We start from the raw sequence: 17916 nt of genomic DNA on the forward strand, positions 1-17916 counted from the left end.
TGAGAACTCAGCTGCAGCCATAAATGAAGTAATTACATAGAAGGCCTGGAAGCTCCATTTAAAATAAACTAGATATTCTAGTCATCTTGACCAAGGGAGAACTGTCTCAAAATTGACAGGTATGACATCAAATCTGCTCCTCGGGACAAGAAATCATGTGAAGAACTGGGGTATGGCACAGCTTGGAACACAATATCCTGTCAAGACTAAGTAGGTTCAAATCTCGCGTGGGTGCTGGCAGGGAACATCGATGATAAAAGTGACAGGTAGAAACTGGTTGTTTATTCAATCCAAAGTATTTCCCATCAAGACAAATGTAATTCTTGCGGATCAGATACGTTCTACAGAAAATCCACAGCTTATAAAAAAAATGTAGGAATATCCGATGGCTGTCTTCCAAACATATCACTCCTCTAACTCAATAACAAGTATCAAGAAACATAGCCAACCCTATTTAACACTGGTTGTTTGTCCCTCTTTTTCAGTGCAATGTTCTACTCAGCAGCAGCTTCAATGTGTGTGATCTCCAGCTGCCTGATCTGTAAGTTCTCAGCTCCTGTGTGGACTATTTGATGCAGTTCTGCTTCTTCTACTTCTTCTACTTCTTCTTGGCAGGTCTGTTCTTCGATAGTATGTTCAATGTGATGAATAGTGGATTCGTCCAGAAGTTCAGCCTCAACTTCTTCCATGTGTATTTGGTTTACATGCACTTCCTCAACATGAACCTCTGTACCATGGTCTATCTGAAGATGTTCCACCTCTATGTGACCCATATGTACCTGTGTCTGTAGATCTAGTATATGGGTGCCTTTTACTTGATTCACTTCCAGCAGATCTTGGTGCAACTGGCCTACCGTCAGCTGGGGAGGATCGACCTGCACTTGGATAACTTGATCTACTGGCACCACATGGACTTCTTCCACTTGCTCCACAAAGGTCATTGAAGGCACAGTCTCCATTTCTGCAGATTCAGAAGGAAGCATGACCTCGGTCACTATTCTTTCCGAGATGTTGTGTATTTCACGAAGGTGTTTCCTCAGCTCACTGCCTTGCATAAACCACAAATCACAAATTGTACAGTGATTGGGCTTGTCCCCTGTGTGAAGAACCAGATGGTCTTTAAACTGGTCCCAGCAATTGAAAACACTGTTGCAAACCTGAAAACAAGCAGATATGTGTTAATATAAAAACCAGAAAATACACTGAATACAACTTACACCAAAAATTAGGGATGCACCAATACCGATACTAGTATCGGTGCCCATGCCGAGTATTTTGGGCGAGTACTCGATGCCTAGACCAATACTCGAGCTTCCAGTATCAGCAAGCCGGGCACCTAGTGACGAGAAGCATGGAGACGGCTTCCCGACTAATCAGGAAGCCAGGTGGCGAGTCATTACATGCCGCCTGGCTTCCTTAATGGGACTTCTAATATTGGTATCGGCGAGTACCAAAAAAAAAAAAAATCAGTACTCAATACCGAAAAACTGGTATCGGTGCATCCTTACCGAAAATGACCACATGAACTTTAACCAGTTGACATCCGCGGTGTTAAACCCCCTTCCCATCCAGGCCATTTTTCAGTATTCAGCGCTGTGGTACTTTAACTGACATTTATTCCGTCATGCAGCGCTGTACTGAAATGAATTTTATACCCTTTTTTGGGGACAGATAGAGCTTTCTTTTGGTGGTATTTATTCACCACTGGGGGTTTTATTTTTTTACTATATTAAATTTTTTTACTACGGGCGGACGGCAAGAGGTTAAAGTGGATCTGAAGTAAAAGAAAAAAAAAGTGAATATTTGCTTTGTTAAAAGGGGACATTTACAGAGGCTGACTGTGCCTAACGCTGAAAGATTGAGCTTTCCTTTTGAATTCCAGCTGAAAAATAACAGTACATTTCCTGGTATACGAAGGAGCCTAAAATTCTCCTGTGTACACAGCTTCATAGCTATATATTTGCAGTGTTAGATCTGAGGCACTGCTACCTCTGACTGCTAGTCTCAAGAGATTTGGAGTTAAATTTGATGAGGTCACTATGTACTGGAGGCTCTGACATGAGAAAGCAAAGCCCTGCCTCTACTAAGATGGCCACCTGCAGTGCAAAACAAGGTGCCGTAAGTCAGTAACAAAGAAGAAAAAAAAAAAAAAAGATTAGCTACAGGGAGACCACAGGCAATATTTGTGACTAGTCATTTGCCACCTGCCTGCCTTGTTTCTTTAATAATGTCATAAAAAACGCCTTCGTCTGGCCCAGACTTTCAGTACATGAGCAGGCTGCAGGCACAGCCATGGGAACCAAGTGTGAGGCTCTTTGGCTCCTTCTGTCTACTGTGGTAAAGCCTGACTATCGAGCACCCTAAATTTTGATCAGGAACTACTGCTGGATAATGCTGCACCTCCACTTCACACATGAGGAGGAAGGGAATGAACTGTCATTACAACTAATGGTCAAGCACATGGAGTCATTAAAAACTGGGACCTGTGTGTAGCCACTAACCTTTAGTAGAAGAAACCTTTCCCTATAACAAAATAAAAGGACTACACTGAGTGGCCAGATTATTATGACCACCCCATCAGTACTTCGTTGGGCCGCCTCGTGACTCCACGAGATGACTTCGTTGGGCCGCCTCGTGACTCCACGAGATGTTGAAAGGTGGTGCGAGGAATCTGACGACACTGTTGCCCTTCTGTTGTCTTGTACCAGTCTTACCACTCTCCGTTCTGCCCTAACATTGACTAGTCGCTGACGGCCACAATTCCCACAATCAGACCCAGATTTTCGGCTGACAGTCCAGTCTTTAAACACTTTAACAACAGCTGCTCTTGAACATTTAACGAATTCTGCTGTTTTGCTGATACTCGCTCCATGGCTCCGCTCCAACAATCATCCCACGTTCAAAGGCTGTTAAATCGCGTTGTTTACCCGTATCTTCAGAAAAAAATCACTTCTACTGTCGTGGTAAACAACCTGCTTCCCTATTTATAATGTTCTGGTCCTCTAGCAACTTCAGCGCAAAATTATAGCCAATTTGCCTACAAACGTCAGGTGGTCATAATATTCTGGCTACTAAGTGTATACCACATACAGCAGAAGATATTGGAGACTGCCTTCCTTACACTATCACTCGGACTGACTTCATTCACCTTTATTTCTCTAAAATATACTACAAACCAAAAAAGATTTATACACTGGTGTCCTTTACCGCTTCTAACAATTATATACGTCACAAATGTGTACCTGTAGCTTCAAAATGTTGCACCTATGAATCCAATTCGGGCCCATCCCTTAGTTCTGCCAGTCATAGAGGCTCTGCATCACATGTGGGCATTACCTAGGGTAGGGATGCATTGATAATGATACTAGTATCTCGTACTAGCCCAAATGCTCCGATACTTAACCTCTATACCAGAACCTCCAGTCAGAGGGAAATTTCCTCTGACTGGCAGTGCTGTGAGAGAACATGCAGATGGCTTCCTAGCCAATCAGGAAGCCAGGCCACAAGTCATTATCCACAGCCCGGCTTCATACTGATTGGCCGGGAAGCCAGCTTCCCAGCCAATCAGCATCAAACCAGTTTAAAAGCATGGAGCCGGCCTCCCGGCCTATCAGGAAGCCGGGCAGTGGGTAATAACCAGCCTCCCGACTTTCTGATTGAACAGGAAGCTGGCTCCATGCTGGATTGGCTGGGATGCTGGCTTACTGGCCAAACAGCATGGAGCCGGCTTCCCAGGAAATCAAGAAGACGGGCAGAGGGTAATGACACGCTGCTCGGGAAGCCGGCTCCATGCTAGCGGGAATATCGGTGCTCGTACTGGATACCGAAAAAAACAAAACAAAACGGTATAGGTACATCCCTAACCTGGAGGGATCTGCATGCAAATACAGCTTGCCTTGGAAAATCCACTCCTCCAGACTAAAATCCACCCATCAAGACATTTTCAGAGACAACCCACTGCATTTTTTTACATCACATATTTATTCATTGCTGAATGAGAGAAATGCCACATAAGAAGGATGTCTTAAAAAGGGACTCTACAAAGACAACTCTCACCCGAGAGTCAAGTAACCTGTTGTGAAAATACACATTTCACGCAAAGCAAAGATGCATGCATATGTTTCAATAGTGACAGGCTCTCTTTAAAGAACACTGGAAGGCCATGAAACCTTAGTTTACTTGGAGAACTCACCTGACATTCATACAGCTTCTTCCTTCCCTTCTTGGCACCAACTCCATACTGGCAAGCTGATAAGTGACATTTCAGGGTACTGTTCCTGGCAAAATGCTCGTGACAGTTTGGACATTCAAAAGGTTTTTCTCCTGGAAAAAGAAAAAAAAGTGCATACATGAAATGTCAACGGTTAATTCAATGCCGGCTGCTTCATCAGTAGAAAAAGAATTGGAGGTATGGGTACATTTCACATATGCACAAACACATTAGATCATTATTACTGCTTATGGGACGTGTCATCTAATTTCACTTAATACGAAGGTGGGATTTATTTATTTTTTTAAATTTAAGCTGCCCCCTCACGTGTGTGAGAGATCACACACACCCCAACTTTTTGTTACACGCTCGTTCAGGGTGTGCATTATCAAGCATGCTGGGCTCAAAGTACGCCAGGACTAGGCAACCTTCACGTCATTACATGGGCGCTCCTCAGTCCTGGAAGAATGCCCACTCCTTGGCTGAGGAAGCAGAAGTCCACAAAAGAAAAAAGGAAGAAGAAGTGGGCTTCTAGTGGTGGGGGAAGCAGATTAAGGGGGGTGACAGATGGTGGGGGGGGTCTAAAATTACTGGAGTTGCTCTTCAAAATTTCTTTATTGGGTTAAAAATATATTTTTAAGCTGGCCATACACCTATAGACTATCTGCAGGTTCTCTATGGTCAGATGGAAACAGTGCAACAGGTTCCTCCATCTACGCTAAACTGTGTGGATGGAGTAATCTCCCACTGGGCCAAGTTTCAGTATCTTGCTAGTCGGCCACGCTGGCTTGTCAAAATACCTGAACAATGCCGGCATCCAATCAGATTGATCAGGTATTGTGAGAGCCAGTGGGGCCAACTAGCAAGATTCTGCAGCTTGGCCCAGTGGGAGGTTCCTCCATTCACACAGTTTGGCGTAGATGGAGGAACCTGTTGCACTGTTTCCATCTGACCATAGAGAACCTGCAGATAGTCTATAGGTGTATGGCCAGCTTTTCACCTGTTATCAAAGAAAAAGAATATTGCCATTACTGACCTCCCAAAAATGCAGGTTGTCTGGCCATCATGCTGACCCCCTGACCATAAAAACACTGAAACAGAATAAGCAAGCAGCAAGTGAAAGTAATCCGAGATCAGCATGCCGGACCAAGCTGGCCAGTAAAAGCAGCAGTGACATTGGTCTCCCAGGGGACCTAAAGTGATATTAAAGTCAAAGGGTTTTCATCTATTTCAAATGCTGATGAAATCACTTACAATGGATGCTGCTTCTTGATGTTTGGAAGTTTTAGTTTTCCTGTAGAATCAGATGGTCCCCTGAGCACTGGCCCTGATATCCCGTTTTGGGATGGCTCCTTTCTCCCCCTTGCAGGGTCCTATGGAGCCACCCTTGTGTGTGCTAGTAAGCTGTGTGCGTCTCCACAAACACTGAGCCACAGCAAGGCAAGACTCTCCCCTGCTCCCTGCTAGTAGATGGACAGCTGCTGGAGATTGTGCTGTCCTTTGTAATCTTGTACTGGACAGGAAGTTCAGGGAAGCTGAGCTGAGAGAGTTGGAGCTGTTCGGGGAAAATAATGTGTAAGTGGGCGGCAAAAAATTTAAAGAAATACTTTGCGGGGCAATATATATTTGTTTGATCTGGATTCATTATTGAAAAAAAGGTTGAGAGTTTAATACTACCTTAAGCAGCTGTAGCAACAGTTTTCATTTATTTCAGTTACTGAATATTGATTAGACCATGTGAATGAAAAGGTAACTGCTGTAAGTACCCCTTGCTGTATTATGACATGTGTCATAATACTTTGTCAGGGCTGCAACCAACTCATCGATTATGAGAATAGTTGTCAACTATTCTCATTATGGATTAGTTGGTTGGATCCCCTAGCTCTCTCCTCCACACTGGGAGGAATGCACAGCAAGCAGTGGGCGGGTGCAATAGTCAGCCTGCTATTGGCTGTTGCAATTTGAAATGGCCAATAGCAGGCTGGCTATTGCAGCAGCCCATTACCTGTTGTATTTACATTCAGTTGCCGTCTGCGGAATCTTGCCACTGGCAGCTGTCGTTTCCTGGCTGAAGCTATTCTAGCGCCATGTGCTTACATTACAATTATTACAAAAAAAAAAAGAAACAATAATGAAGTTGGAGAAAAAACAAAAAAAAAAGTAATTTTTTCAGCCGCTTCTGTCTGACAAATTCTGCTGCGAGAGGTGCATTGCAGGTGCCATTCATTTCACCCCAAACAGGCCTCCCACAGAGTGATTGTAGTACAATGCGTTCCAGTGCAGTGCGATTGCAAAAAATTGTGCATGCAGTTTTATTCTGAAGTAACTTTGTTAGAAACACTGCATTTGTGTATTTTATTTAAATTAAGGACGTTAGCTAATTTTTTTTATCCGATCAAAAAAATAAAAAATCGGCAAACTAATCACATTCTCAAATAATTCATCCCCTCACAGCTACCTCCTCATGTATCATTTCCCCCTCCTCTTTTAGATTGTAACCCCTTAGGGGCAGGGCCCTCCTTACCATCTTGTCTTGAATTGTATTGTAATGTCTTCCTTACGTTGTAAAGCGCTGCGCAAACTGTTGGTGCTATATAAATACTATGTAATAATAATAATAATAGTTGCAGCTCTACACTTTGTTAAATAGCTTGGTCTGAATGTGGACAAAATCTCAGCACAGGCAATCAAGATGGCCAAAGGTCCCAGACTCGGTGAAGATGTTGGTGCCAGAGTGGGAGATTGTGGACATTGCATTGCTGTGGAAGGTGGGGGGTGGGGGGTAAGGGGGAGTATAGTTTGGGCTTTTACTGAACTTTTCGCTTATTTTCATTATTTGCCGTTTGCTATTTTAAGATGGCGGAGGAGAAGAAAGAGAAGGTAGCCTTTCAGCTCTGTCCTGAGTAGACACTTCAGCAAAGACAGGGAGAGAATATAGGACAAAGAGTTTAATTCTTAGGGATTGCTATAACTAAAAAGGTGTATTTTTATTTCCTTTTAGATTTAAATAGAGTGGCGAGAGGTTATAGAACCTGCTAGATATTTTTTTTTGACTGCTGTCTGTGTCACAGTTATGGAGATTCACTCTCTCCAATTGTCCTGACCACAATTTTTTGTTGTCACCAAATAAAGGGGAGAGATCTTACAAGGGGGACACCTATTCCTGTGACAACGATCTAAGATGGGATTTCCCTCACACTGGAAAGATATCATTTCCATTCCTGTTCAGTTTACAGGAAGGTAGTGAAGGGACATTTCCTTAAAAGGACACAAATGGCTGCAATTCTAACCCTCTCCTACTCTATCCAAAATAGAAAAAACTTTTTGCCATTAGATGAACTCTAAGAATGCCCCTCAGAATGCTTTTCTTTACTATACAATTGAGGGCCGGTTCACACCGCAAACAGTGCGATCCAGAGCGGTCAGACTCTGGAACGCACTGTATCGCAACCCAGCCGCCTCTCCCTACGTTCAGGGGCAGGACGGTGTAGCACTTTTGCCGATTGTACTGGACCAGAACGCAGGCACTAAAGTGCCACGCGTTCAGACGGGGGGCGTTGCAGTGGTGCCATTGACTTCAATCCATTGCCCTGCCCCCTCCCGCCCCTGAATGCAGGAAGCCGGCCGGAATGCGATCCGCTGACCGCTCTGCAATGCACTGTTTGTGGTGTGCACCGGCCCTGAAATCTAATTCCCAGGTGAATTGCACTGGGTGTGCTGCATGAGTTAGCACTGCTGCTTTGCAGTCCCCTCAAGTTACACTGGGACTATAGCACACTGTGGATGCTATTCTGGTGTCCGTGTCCTATAATCATATATGTACACAAAATACTCACATTCTGTATCGTTCACTATACTACTTCTTGGATTGAGTGGTGAAGGGTCAAGAATCTATCAGGTTTCAAATGCTGTCTATGTGCATATTGAGGAAACTTTGCTCCACTTACTGTTCTTCCACCTGTTACCAGGACATGAATAAGGGGAAATCTCCCCAGCAAGGACACAGGCAGAAATAAAAACCTCACAGGAGCTCGAATGTCTCCCCACTCTACTACTACAAAGTTTTCTTTGTATTGCCAGCTGTCATTTATGGGGAACCTTTCAGTCACTTCCTGTTAAATCTGATCACAAATAGACAGGACACAAGGAGAAATCTTCATAATGGAAAAAGTCAGAAAATTGTTTTATAAAAGTTTGAACCCTTTTACACAATATCCAAAACTAAAATGTTTTACTGGAAGTTGGGCTTGTTCCTTTGTACAACTGCCAGACCCCTATACACAACCTGAACAATATGTACAAAGATCACCAATTACATGCATCCACCAAGCGGTTTTATTGCATGCCAGTACAGATGAGAACACTCATAGGAAATCCTCACAGCCAGTGTCTACAGATATATCATGGGAGACAAAATAAAACGGTACGATAGGGATGCACCGATACCAGTGCCGATACTTGGCATTTTCACGAGAACTATCAGGTTTGCAGGTGTGACTGGGTCCTGGCGCTCCATCACTATCCTAAAATCATTAGTCTATTGTTTTAGAAAAACTTTCACATGACAATAAAAAAATCTAGTCTTTGAGCTGGAAGTATCAGTACTTGGTATCTGTGCATCCCTACTGTATGATAAGAGTTCTCTACAAAGTAGAAACGGAATACTCACCTCTCTCCAGCTGCTCGAGACGCTGATCTCTACATTAAGTAAATAGCTGAAGATCATGCAGAATCCCGGCGTGTCAATCACCTGGTCTCTCACTGCGCCCTGTGGCTCCTCCCACTCCTACAGGATACAGAAGTAATGTCCGGTGGATTGAACCACTGAACTCAGTGGGGGATCATGTTTTGAACACACTAAAAATGTTGGATTCCGCAGGATCTTCAGCTGGCAGTTTCTCTTTGATACTGCAGAGATCAGCAGCATGAAAGGGGAGTACTTCTTTGCACGGAGCCCTTTACTGTAAAGATGTATTTTAGCAACAAAGTCATTGAAATCAGTTGGCAAGGTGCAATGCAGCTTGACTACAGTTGCTGAATAATGTCCTCTTCTGGACAACACCATGATGACGCTAAAGGTTACCTGTATGTTTCCGAAGATGCTCCTTAAAATGGCCAAAATGATCAAACTGTTTTTCACAGTACTGACAAACGTGGATTTTTTTTCCTGGCTTTGGCCTCTTGGCGGCCCCACTTTCATCCAGATGGTAGCAGGTTAGGTGCTGCTTCCAGGCAACCTCCCGGACGTAGCTTTTATTGCATATTTCACACTTATAATTGTCAGCGGTGTGCGTTTTCATGTGTTCCTTGAAATGGTAAAACAATTTAAATGAACGATTACATTTCTGACAATGGAACATGTTGTTGATATGTGACAGATGAACTTCCATAATTTCAATGCCTTCTACCTGTTTGCCAGCATCACTTTCATTGGCACTGTCTTCCTGAAACTGCCTTTTTCTCTCCCCCTGGCGGTACTTGCTTGTAATGTCTGCCAGGAGGGCCAGAGCCGAGTCATCAGACGTGCCGGTAGTCTGGATGTATTTGACAGATTGGTCAGAGGAGGTCACGGCTTCCAAAGCCTCCATGTTATCTTCTAACTCAATTGTTCCTTCTGCTATTTCAACTTCAATCTCCACCGGTTCACCTTCTGAAGATGCCAGGGTCTCCGTAAGGACGGCAGCGGAATCCTCCACATTCCATTTTTTAATGCTCTCATTTTCCTCAGGTTTCCCTTCAATTAAAACGGTCTCCTTGTTCCTAGAAAACACATATATAAAATCACTGAATGTACACCAGGAGAAAGGACTGCATCTTTGCGCAGAGGGGGATCTCTTTAATCTGGTACTCTAAACCAATATAAAGACTCAAAGTCAACAGAAAGAGGTGATAAAAAATTGTCCATGGGTACCAGAGAGCTCATCAGACAGACTCTACAGACCTTTCTTTGGGGCAGATAGAAAAGACAACACTTCAAAGCTGAGCTGCATTTTTTTTCAGCCAACAGTGTGATTTTACTGCCTTCCCTAACAGAGTTTAAGAGATGGTGCCAGGTCTCAAGATTTAAAACCTGCACTCTCCTACAATAGAAGGCAGTGTACCCTTTGGCGGCCTGTTCCACCTACCTCTCCTCCGTTCCAGTGGTGCAGCCTCAGAAAGCCTTTACGGCACTTGACACCTCCGGGTGTTGGATGCTTGTGTTCCCCACTGCGTGCTTGGTTTCTTCTGCCGACCTCTAGATCAATGCTGTGCTCGGTGATGTGGGGGGTTGAAGGATGGAATCAGCATGCAGCTGGGAAACAAGCATGTGACACTCATGGAAGCATCCAATGATGAAGAGACTTTAGAAGGGTACAACTCTGGAATGCAGAAAAGGTATGTAAAACTGGAGAGATGAACATATGCTGCCTTCTACCGCAGGAATTCACCCTCTGAAGGTGACACAATCTCCGTTAAGCCATCAGATGAATCTTCAACGACAGTGTTTGCAGATCATGCAAGGCTTCCTCAGCTATGCCAGGCCCATAGCAGGCTTGATGTAAATGAACACCAACACTCAATGAATACTTATAAATTCTGGTTTGTATTTATTTTAAAAGGTGCATCACGTGCAAAAACCAACGTTTCGGGGCCATGCAGGTTTCCTTCATCAGGGGGACATAGTGATCCATGTCGCCCTGATGAAGGGACCCTGCGTGGCCCCGAAACGTTGGTTTTTGCACGTGACGCACCTTTTAAAATACAAAAAAAAAGAATTTACAAGTATTCATCGAGTGCTGGTTATCTTTATTTGCATCAAGACTTGGTATTGCACGGCGCATTCGTGATCATCACCGCAAGCACCACCATTTACTATATGGCCCTAAATGCTGTAAGGAGTGCAGGGGATACATCTGGACACTGCAGGGCCATAGAGGGGGCACAGAGTTGTCAGGATAGAACGCAGTGCTTCCAGGAAGTGTCTGGAGAAACATCCGGACTGTTTGCAGCACACCAGTAGCTCAAATTTAAAAAAGGAAAGGGAATAAATAAAAAAAAAGGAAATTATGCCACAGCTATTCTATGCTAGAATTTCAAGACGGCATAATACTCACATGAATGGGGTGGTGACACGGTCTCTTTACATTTTTAGAATACTGTTAACAATACAGCGACACAAAAACTTTGCAATACCTGATCTCAAGTGCTTTGATGGCCTCATGCATCTGTAAATATTCCGCTGCTTTGTAGATGTCGCAGGCCTCCTCTTCACCTTGTAACATCAGTTTTGCTGTGTATGTAAACTCTATCAGATGCTTGAACGCCATATTGCTCACACCTATTTAAAAACAAGAGTGTATTTCTGCATAAACAGTTACCAATAAAAAGTCATAAATGACACTCTAGGCACCCCCTTATATTACAGTGATTGTACTAGCACTTAAAAGCCTTAGTTATGCAGCACACAGGAGCCAATCAATGTGCTTCTCCTGCGATGACTGAATAACAGCTTTCAGGTGAAAGTATTTCTTTTAACTTTTTTTAAACTTCTTAAATAGTGTGGATTACACTAGGGCAGGCATGGCAAACTGGTGATTTTTGTGCTACATGCTACATTTTGTAAATGCACAAGTCACTGGACTGGGGCAGATAGGGAATAGAAGACTAGAGGTGCACCGAAATTACATTTTTAAAAGCGAAACAAATTTTTTTTTTAAAATGTCAGTCTGAAACCAACATTTTTTAACCCCTAATCTTTTAAAAATATTTTATATTTAATTGTTTGCTTTACTGTTGGGGAAATATTAGGGCTCTAAGCCGACCCCTGATATTTCCCTTTTAAAATTGACAAAGAAATTGAGCAGAGTCCTCAGGGAACACAGAGTCCTCTCTTTTTCTGCAGCCCCTGTTTTAAATGACAAGAAGCCTCTATATTGAGTGTTCCTGTTCATCCATAACATGTGGAGATTGTATGTTTACCATGTCCACAATCATGAATGAACAGAAGTGTTGTAGATCACTTCCCATTCATTCATAATTGGGAACACAGTTAACATACTATGCCCTCAATTATTGCAGAGTGTCTGTATACCGCTCTGCGTTCTGACAGCTGTCACAGGAGGCTGAGTGAGCGGTGTGGGGAGGAGAGCTCGGTCTCCTGTGAAAGCTGACTCCTCCCCCGCACCGCTGGCCTAGCCTCCCCGGACAGCTGTCTCCGCCCCCACACACCGCCACTCTCCTAATCTGTCACAGGAGGCTGAGGGGGATGGTGTGGGAGGAGAGCCGGCCTCTTGTGACACACCGGCCGCTCACAGCGCTCTACCTCCTCCGAAACGCTCGGCCTCCTGTGACCGTTTCTCTCCTCCCCCACTGGACGCTATGCTGTGTCAGGGGGACACAGAGCAGCGCCCAGCGGGGAGGAGAGATTCTAGGCGTGCACAGCAATTTCAGCCAAAAGATGGCACTTTTCGGCTTTTTGCCAAAAGCGCCATTTTCGGCAGATATGTGTCGGCGGCCGAAACTTCGGTGCATCCCTACATAAGACCCCTGACCCCGATAGGCGCATTGCCCAATTGACGCAACGCATAGGTGTGAATGAGCTGTAACGCATTCCTTACATGCAGGAAATTCACCCAGCACCTGCATGACCTTAGGAGTATTTTTCCTGTATTTAAACAACCTCTTTGGGGCGGTGCAATGAGAGTCAATGGGACTACTGCATCAGACACAACTCAAATACTGCAGACAAATGTTCAGACAGCAAAACCTACTGGCTTGTATGAACAAAAACTGTAAATACCTTCTATTTCCACCAAGGGTTCTTCAGTGTAATCCTGAAAAAATTTGTAGAAGAAATGGCTGCAGGCAGCAAGGACGGCCTTGTGGGCTTTGAACTGGTGCCCTGCACATAAGATTGAAGAAACCAAAAGGATTGGTAAGCTGGAGCACTCGATAAACACCATTATTAATAATTTAAGAGGTAAGCCAAGTAAACAGCTGTATATTATGCTCGTGTTTCCCAACCTTTTATCAATCACAGCACCCTATAAAAGTAAAACCTCAAGCCAGCGCAGTCTGAAATGTAGTGGATTTTACAAAACATGTGTTTTTTTGTTTCTTTACGTCAGGAGTTCTCTTCACATCAGTGTCCTCGGTCCCTCCCCTTCACAACAGTGTCCTCAGTCCCTAATATCAGTAGCTGCCGTAGTATGGCAGAGGGTGGGAGACAAATACAGTCGTATAGTACATGTGACTGTTCACGGCCATGTGCATGGCTCCTAAATCTCTTTTTTCAGTATTCCGAGGTGATCATCACTTGTCTCTCATGTTAACTGCGAAACACCAGCAAGCAGGATGACATCATTGCCAGCCGCTCAACTACCACCATGGTGAAACTGACAGAAATTCCCTCGCGTCATTTTATAACTTCCTTTACGTTGTCTTCTGGCTTTTCAACAAATACGCTACAAAAACACAAACAGCACAGCACAGAAGGCTGGAATGATATTCTGTCGGTTGCACCATGGGTGTCTTGTCCTGGCCTGTTAAGGAAACCTGCAGCCAAACAGGCAATCACTGTAAAAGAATGGTACGTGTAAAGCATTGCACGCAGGCAACACTGAAACATGGTCAGCCACAGATATACAACAAACCGCACACAGAAATGAAACTTACCATCCACAATCAGAGTGATGTCAGTAAACTGGTCCTGCTCCCGCTGCTCATTTAGCCTGTCCATCATTACTTTATAGTGATCTGGAAATTCCTGGATACAGCCCATCGTTTCTTCAGCTTCCATAACTGGACAGACAGTATGAACAATAGATTAGAGAAAGGAAAACATCTACAGCACAACGGTCAATGAAAATAAATGTCCATGTCTCCTTGTGCAGCATGATCAAGCTCCCAGACTGAACTCACTGGCTCCTGCATTATACATTCATTTATTCTAACCTGATGTACACACACACTGAAACATGTTTGGCCCACTATAGAGAATGATATTGTATTCTGGTGACTATATGCGGTTAAAAGACAACTATAGCCCAACCTTTTTTTTTTGCCAGAGTTCTCTTTAGGGTCGCAGGAGGACATATACTAATGTCCTCCTGTGACTCAAAAGTCAGCATATAGCTGGCTATTGCCCGCTATATGCTGACAGCACAGAGCCAATATGGTCAGGATCCACCCCGCTGACTGATTGACAGCTGGCTCCAACTCTCCAGAGGCAGAGCCAACTGTGTCCACCCCCTCCCGTCTGTCCCTCCAGTCAGCACTGGAGAGTGGAATCCCTACGGGGAGAAGATTGGGAACTAAACGTTCACCGACGTGAGATCGCTCAGTTCTTGATCAACAGAGCCGACGTTTGACAACTTCAGTGTCACATGTTGGGTCTAATTATGGGGATGAGTGTTTTTTACTCTCCCCATGATTCTCCTTTAATGGCCTGGGGCGTGTGCTTTGCTTACCTGGGGAGGAGATGGCACCAGGATGCACTATGGGAAGAAGGCAAGCCAGCGGAGGCAATGTGATGTTTTGGGCAATGTTCTGCTGAAAAACCTCGGGTCCTGCCATTCATGTGGATGTTACTTTGACACGTACCACTGACCTAAACATTGGAAACTCTCATTTTTAGTGACACACAGATTTAGTTAGAAATACAACTTTTAGCTGTAAATATAAATGTTATTGTATTGCTTTTCTATGCCTCAATATACCCTATTGGCTGCCTCCCCACCCCCCTTTTTGCACACTTGGGGGGCAAGGTGTGGGAGACATATCTTTCCTCTGTCATCTTTCTCTCTAGTGCAATTTCTCCATCACACTGCTCTCTCCTCTTATCGGCGTGTTCCATTCTAGCACATGAGCACACCTATCAATTCTAAGTGCTGCTGAGCTCTGCTTTACAAGAGGTGGGTACCAGATCAAATTCAGGTACTTTCACTACTTGGATATTAAAACACTATGGGGGGGAATTTATCAAAACTGGAGCAGAGACAATCTAGAGCAGTTGCCCAAGGCAACCAATCAGCTTCTCTCTTGTAGTTTGTTCAGTTATGCTTTGAAAATGAAAAAAGGTGGATGCCGATTGGTTGCCATGCACAGCTGCTCCAGATTTGATCTGCTCCAGATTTGATAAATTCCCTATATATATATATATATCTCCAAAGTAGATCTAGAGGCACTTATGGGTGCAGTGGAAAGAAGTCAAAGCATCATTTTATTATGGACGTTTTGATGGAGTCCGGGCCATATTTATCAAGCTAGACACACATTTAATAATGTATTGATAATTACAGAGCTGCATTAAAATGTCTTTTATATCTGCCTGACGTTCAGCTTTAAGAAACAAAAATCATTCTATGGCACATTTTCAGTTTTAATAGTTTGCAAGGAAAATTCTCCACACAGGAAGTGTCCCTGGAAGCCCGGACCCACCCCACGTGTGTATACAGCCCCGCCCACCCTGCAGCCCTAGCAGCTGTCACTTATCATCCCGCCCACACTCATTGCTCATTCGCTGCCGGCCTCTCCTTCCCTCCAATCAGACATCAGTCCTCAGAACCGGAAGGCCTAGTCTCTCTTTCCTCCCCTTGATCCGGACCCCCCTATGTCCCAAGCGGAAAACCGGCATGCCGCCAGGAATAGCAGGCTGCCCTCCACCTCCCTCATCCTCCGCATCCCCTAACCCGCGTTATCCGCTCCTCGCAGGCCCCCTAGCGCGCCCGATTATTCCAGCCCTGTCAGCGGCAGCGCCAGTCGTTATTACGTCATCAAATCGCGCATTAAAAATCTCCCCCTCCTCTCCCAGGGCCTCCCGTCCGGCCCGTGTGTAAGCGCGAATCAAACATCCCTCCCGGCGGGAGCTCTCCCTGGCGGCTCCGACCCGCTACTCACCGGCCCCGGCGAGACTGGCAGCCCGCGGCCTCCTCCTCCCTTCTGTGGATGGCTGTGGGGAAAGGGCGGGCGACTCGGCTTCCCGGCGGCCCCCGCGCGGGAAGTGACGTCATGTCAGCCTCTGACCTCGTGGGAGAGCCGCTTAAACGCGAAGTAGAGTGTGGGGTGTGAGCTGAGGAGGGTGACTGTGGTTCTAAATCATGTCATGTCATGTGATAGAGAGAACCTGGAGGCTGCCAATGATGAAATCGGTGATCTCATTCCCTGTTATTATTACTAGTATACAGGGTTTGGGGCATGTTCACACATACAGCGGTGACTGAGGTTTTTCGCTCTGCGTCAAGGCCAGTCAATATTAGCAGCTAGAACACAGTTGATGTCTATGTGCCCTGTTCACACTACAATGCAGGATGTGTGGGTGGACTGTGGTGAAGTGCAGACTTGCATCTTTCTACACAAGATGTCACCACTGTGCAATGTAAAACACTGCTGATTACGAGACGTGAATGGAGTGTACACTTTGTACGCACCAAATAAAGTTAAGAAAAAAAGTAAACTACCTTGCCATGTAACAATGCAAAGCACTGTGGTTCACTGTTGTCGCTCAGTGGGCACGCAGCATTTTACTGTGCGCCTACTGCGAATGAAGCCTTACGTAGTGCCAGCAGTTTACGCAGCACTTTACAGAATAAAGGAAGACAATACGGTTCAAGACCAGAGGGTTAGTGATTAAGGATGGGCTTGGGTGTGTTCACAGCTCCACGTGCCGAGCCCGCCAGGAAGCTGGCAGCGCCAATCACAGGTACTGAGACATTTTCCCGGTCCGCAGCTGCAGAGTTTGGGAAATGTCTCAGTGTCTGTGATTGGATGTAAGTTGTGTGCCCAGCCTTAGAGTTCTGCTTGTGAGCTCTGACAATCTAAAAGGTAATGGGAGATGAGCTGATGGGGAGAATAAAAGTTCAGTTGTTAGGTAGAGGTAGTTTAGGCTTCCCTAAAGAGATGAGTTTTCAGGGAGCACTTAGGTGAACAGAGTAGGATATAAGCGGACAGATTGGGTTAGGGAGTTCCAGAGGGAAGCATGGCAGGAGGTGAGCAGAAGGGTTGTGGATGGCTTTTGTTTATTATTGGCATTTTTTTTGCGCTGACAATTCATGTAGCACTTTTACATAGCGCACATTCACCTCAGTCACTGCCTGCAAGGAGCTTACAATCTAAAGCCCGTATCCCACATGCTATATACACACAGGGGCTTCCCTAGCATGTTTGTCTTCTGAGAAGGGATGGGGTGCTTGTGGTGCACGTTACCTGGGGTGGGGGGCGGTGGGTGCTGCTTCTGCATCATCTCTCCGCCCAGCTCTGGCCAGTGTCCTGCCCAGTGACATCACTGGTCCCGCTCAGCTCCTGGCAACCAGTGACATCATTGATTTGGACAGTGACAGCACAAGCTTTGGCTTCAGTGCTGTCTTAAGTGGCTGAGTATAAAGATAAGGAATTGTCACACTTTTTCTTTTACTTGTCTTGTATTGAACCCCTTCGTGACCACGGACGTACCTATTACGTCATTGGCAGCACGGCCCTGTAAACAAAATGCTGGGACTCTGTTTACCTTTATAAAGCCGGCTGCCTGCTTTACAATAGAAGCGATTCTGGTGGTTCAGCTGCCACCAGATCGCTTCTATGGGCCGGTAAAGTGCCTGCCCGACACCCCCGCGGTGTTTTCCGGGCTCTGCTGTCCCTCCTGTGGGACTGGCACCCGCTATCAGGGTATAAGAGTGTGGAGTCAAAATTGATAGGGTAGGTAGAAATGATCCACGGTTGCCAGGCGGTTA

At 45.1% G+C, this 17916-nt stretch overlaps 1 protein-coding gene across 2 annotated transcripts; it reads right to left on the minus strand.

The window, feature by feature from the left end:
• Nucleotides 1-218: 218 nt before the first annotated feature.
• Nucleotides 219-16210, minus strand: ZNF131 (zinc finger protein 131). Of its 2 annotated transcripts, XM_018562311.1 has the most exons (8): nucleotides 16088-16209; nucleotides 13865-13990; nucleotides 12990-13091; nucleotides 11384-11528; nucleotides 9619-9970; nucleotides 9294-9516; nucleotides 4193-4323; nucleotides 219-1157 (listed from the first exon to the last, which is right to left on the minus strand). In XM_018562311.1, exons 2-8 carry the CDS (start codon nucleotides 13986-13988, stop codon nucleotides 495-497), a joined length of 1740 nt encoding a protein of 579 aa, XP_018417813.1. In that variant the 5' UTR covers nucleotides 13989-13990; nucleotides 16088-16209; the 3' UTR covers nucleotides 219-494. The 2 variants fall into 2 exon arrangements, with proteins under 2 accessions (XP_018417813.1, XP_018417812.1); XM_018562310.1 differs by having other exon boundaries at nucleotides 9294-9970; nucleotides 16088-16210.
• Between the last annotated feature and the right edge of the window lie 1706 nt (nucleotides 16211-17916).

Source organism: Nanorana parkeri, unplaced genomic scaffold, assembly GCF_000935625.1.
Source record: "Nanorana parkeri isolate BGI_ZX_2015 unplaced genomic scaffold, ASM93562v1 scaffold571, whole genome shotgun sequence".
Classification (NCBI taxonomy): Eukaryota; Metazoa; Chordata; class Amphibia; order Anura; family Dicroglossidae; genus Nanorana; species Nanorana parkeri.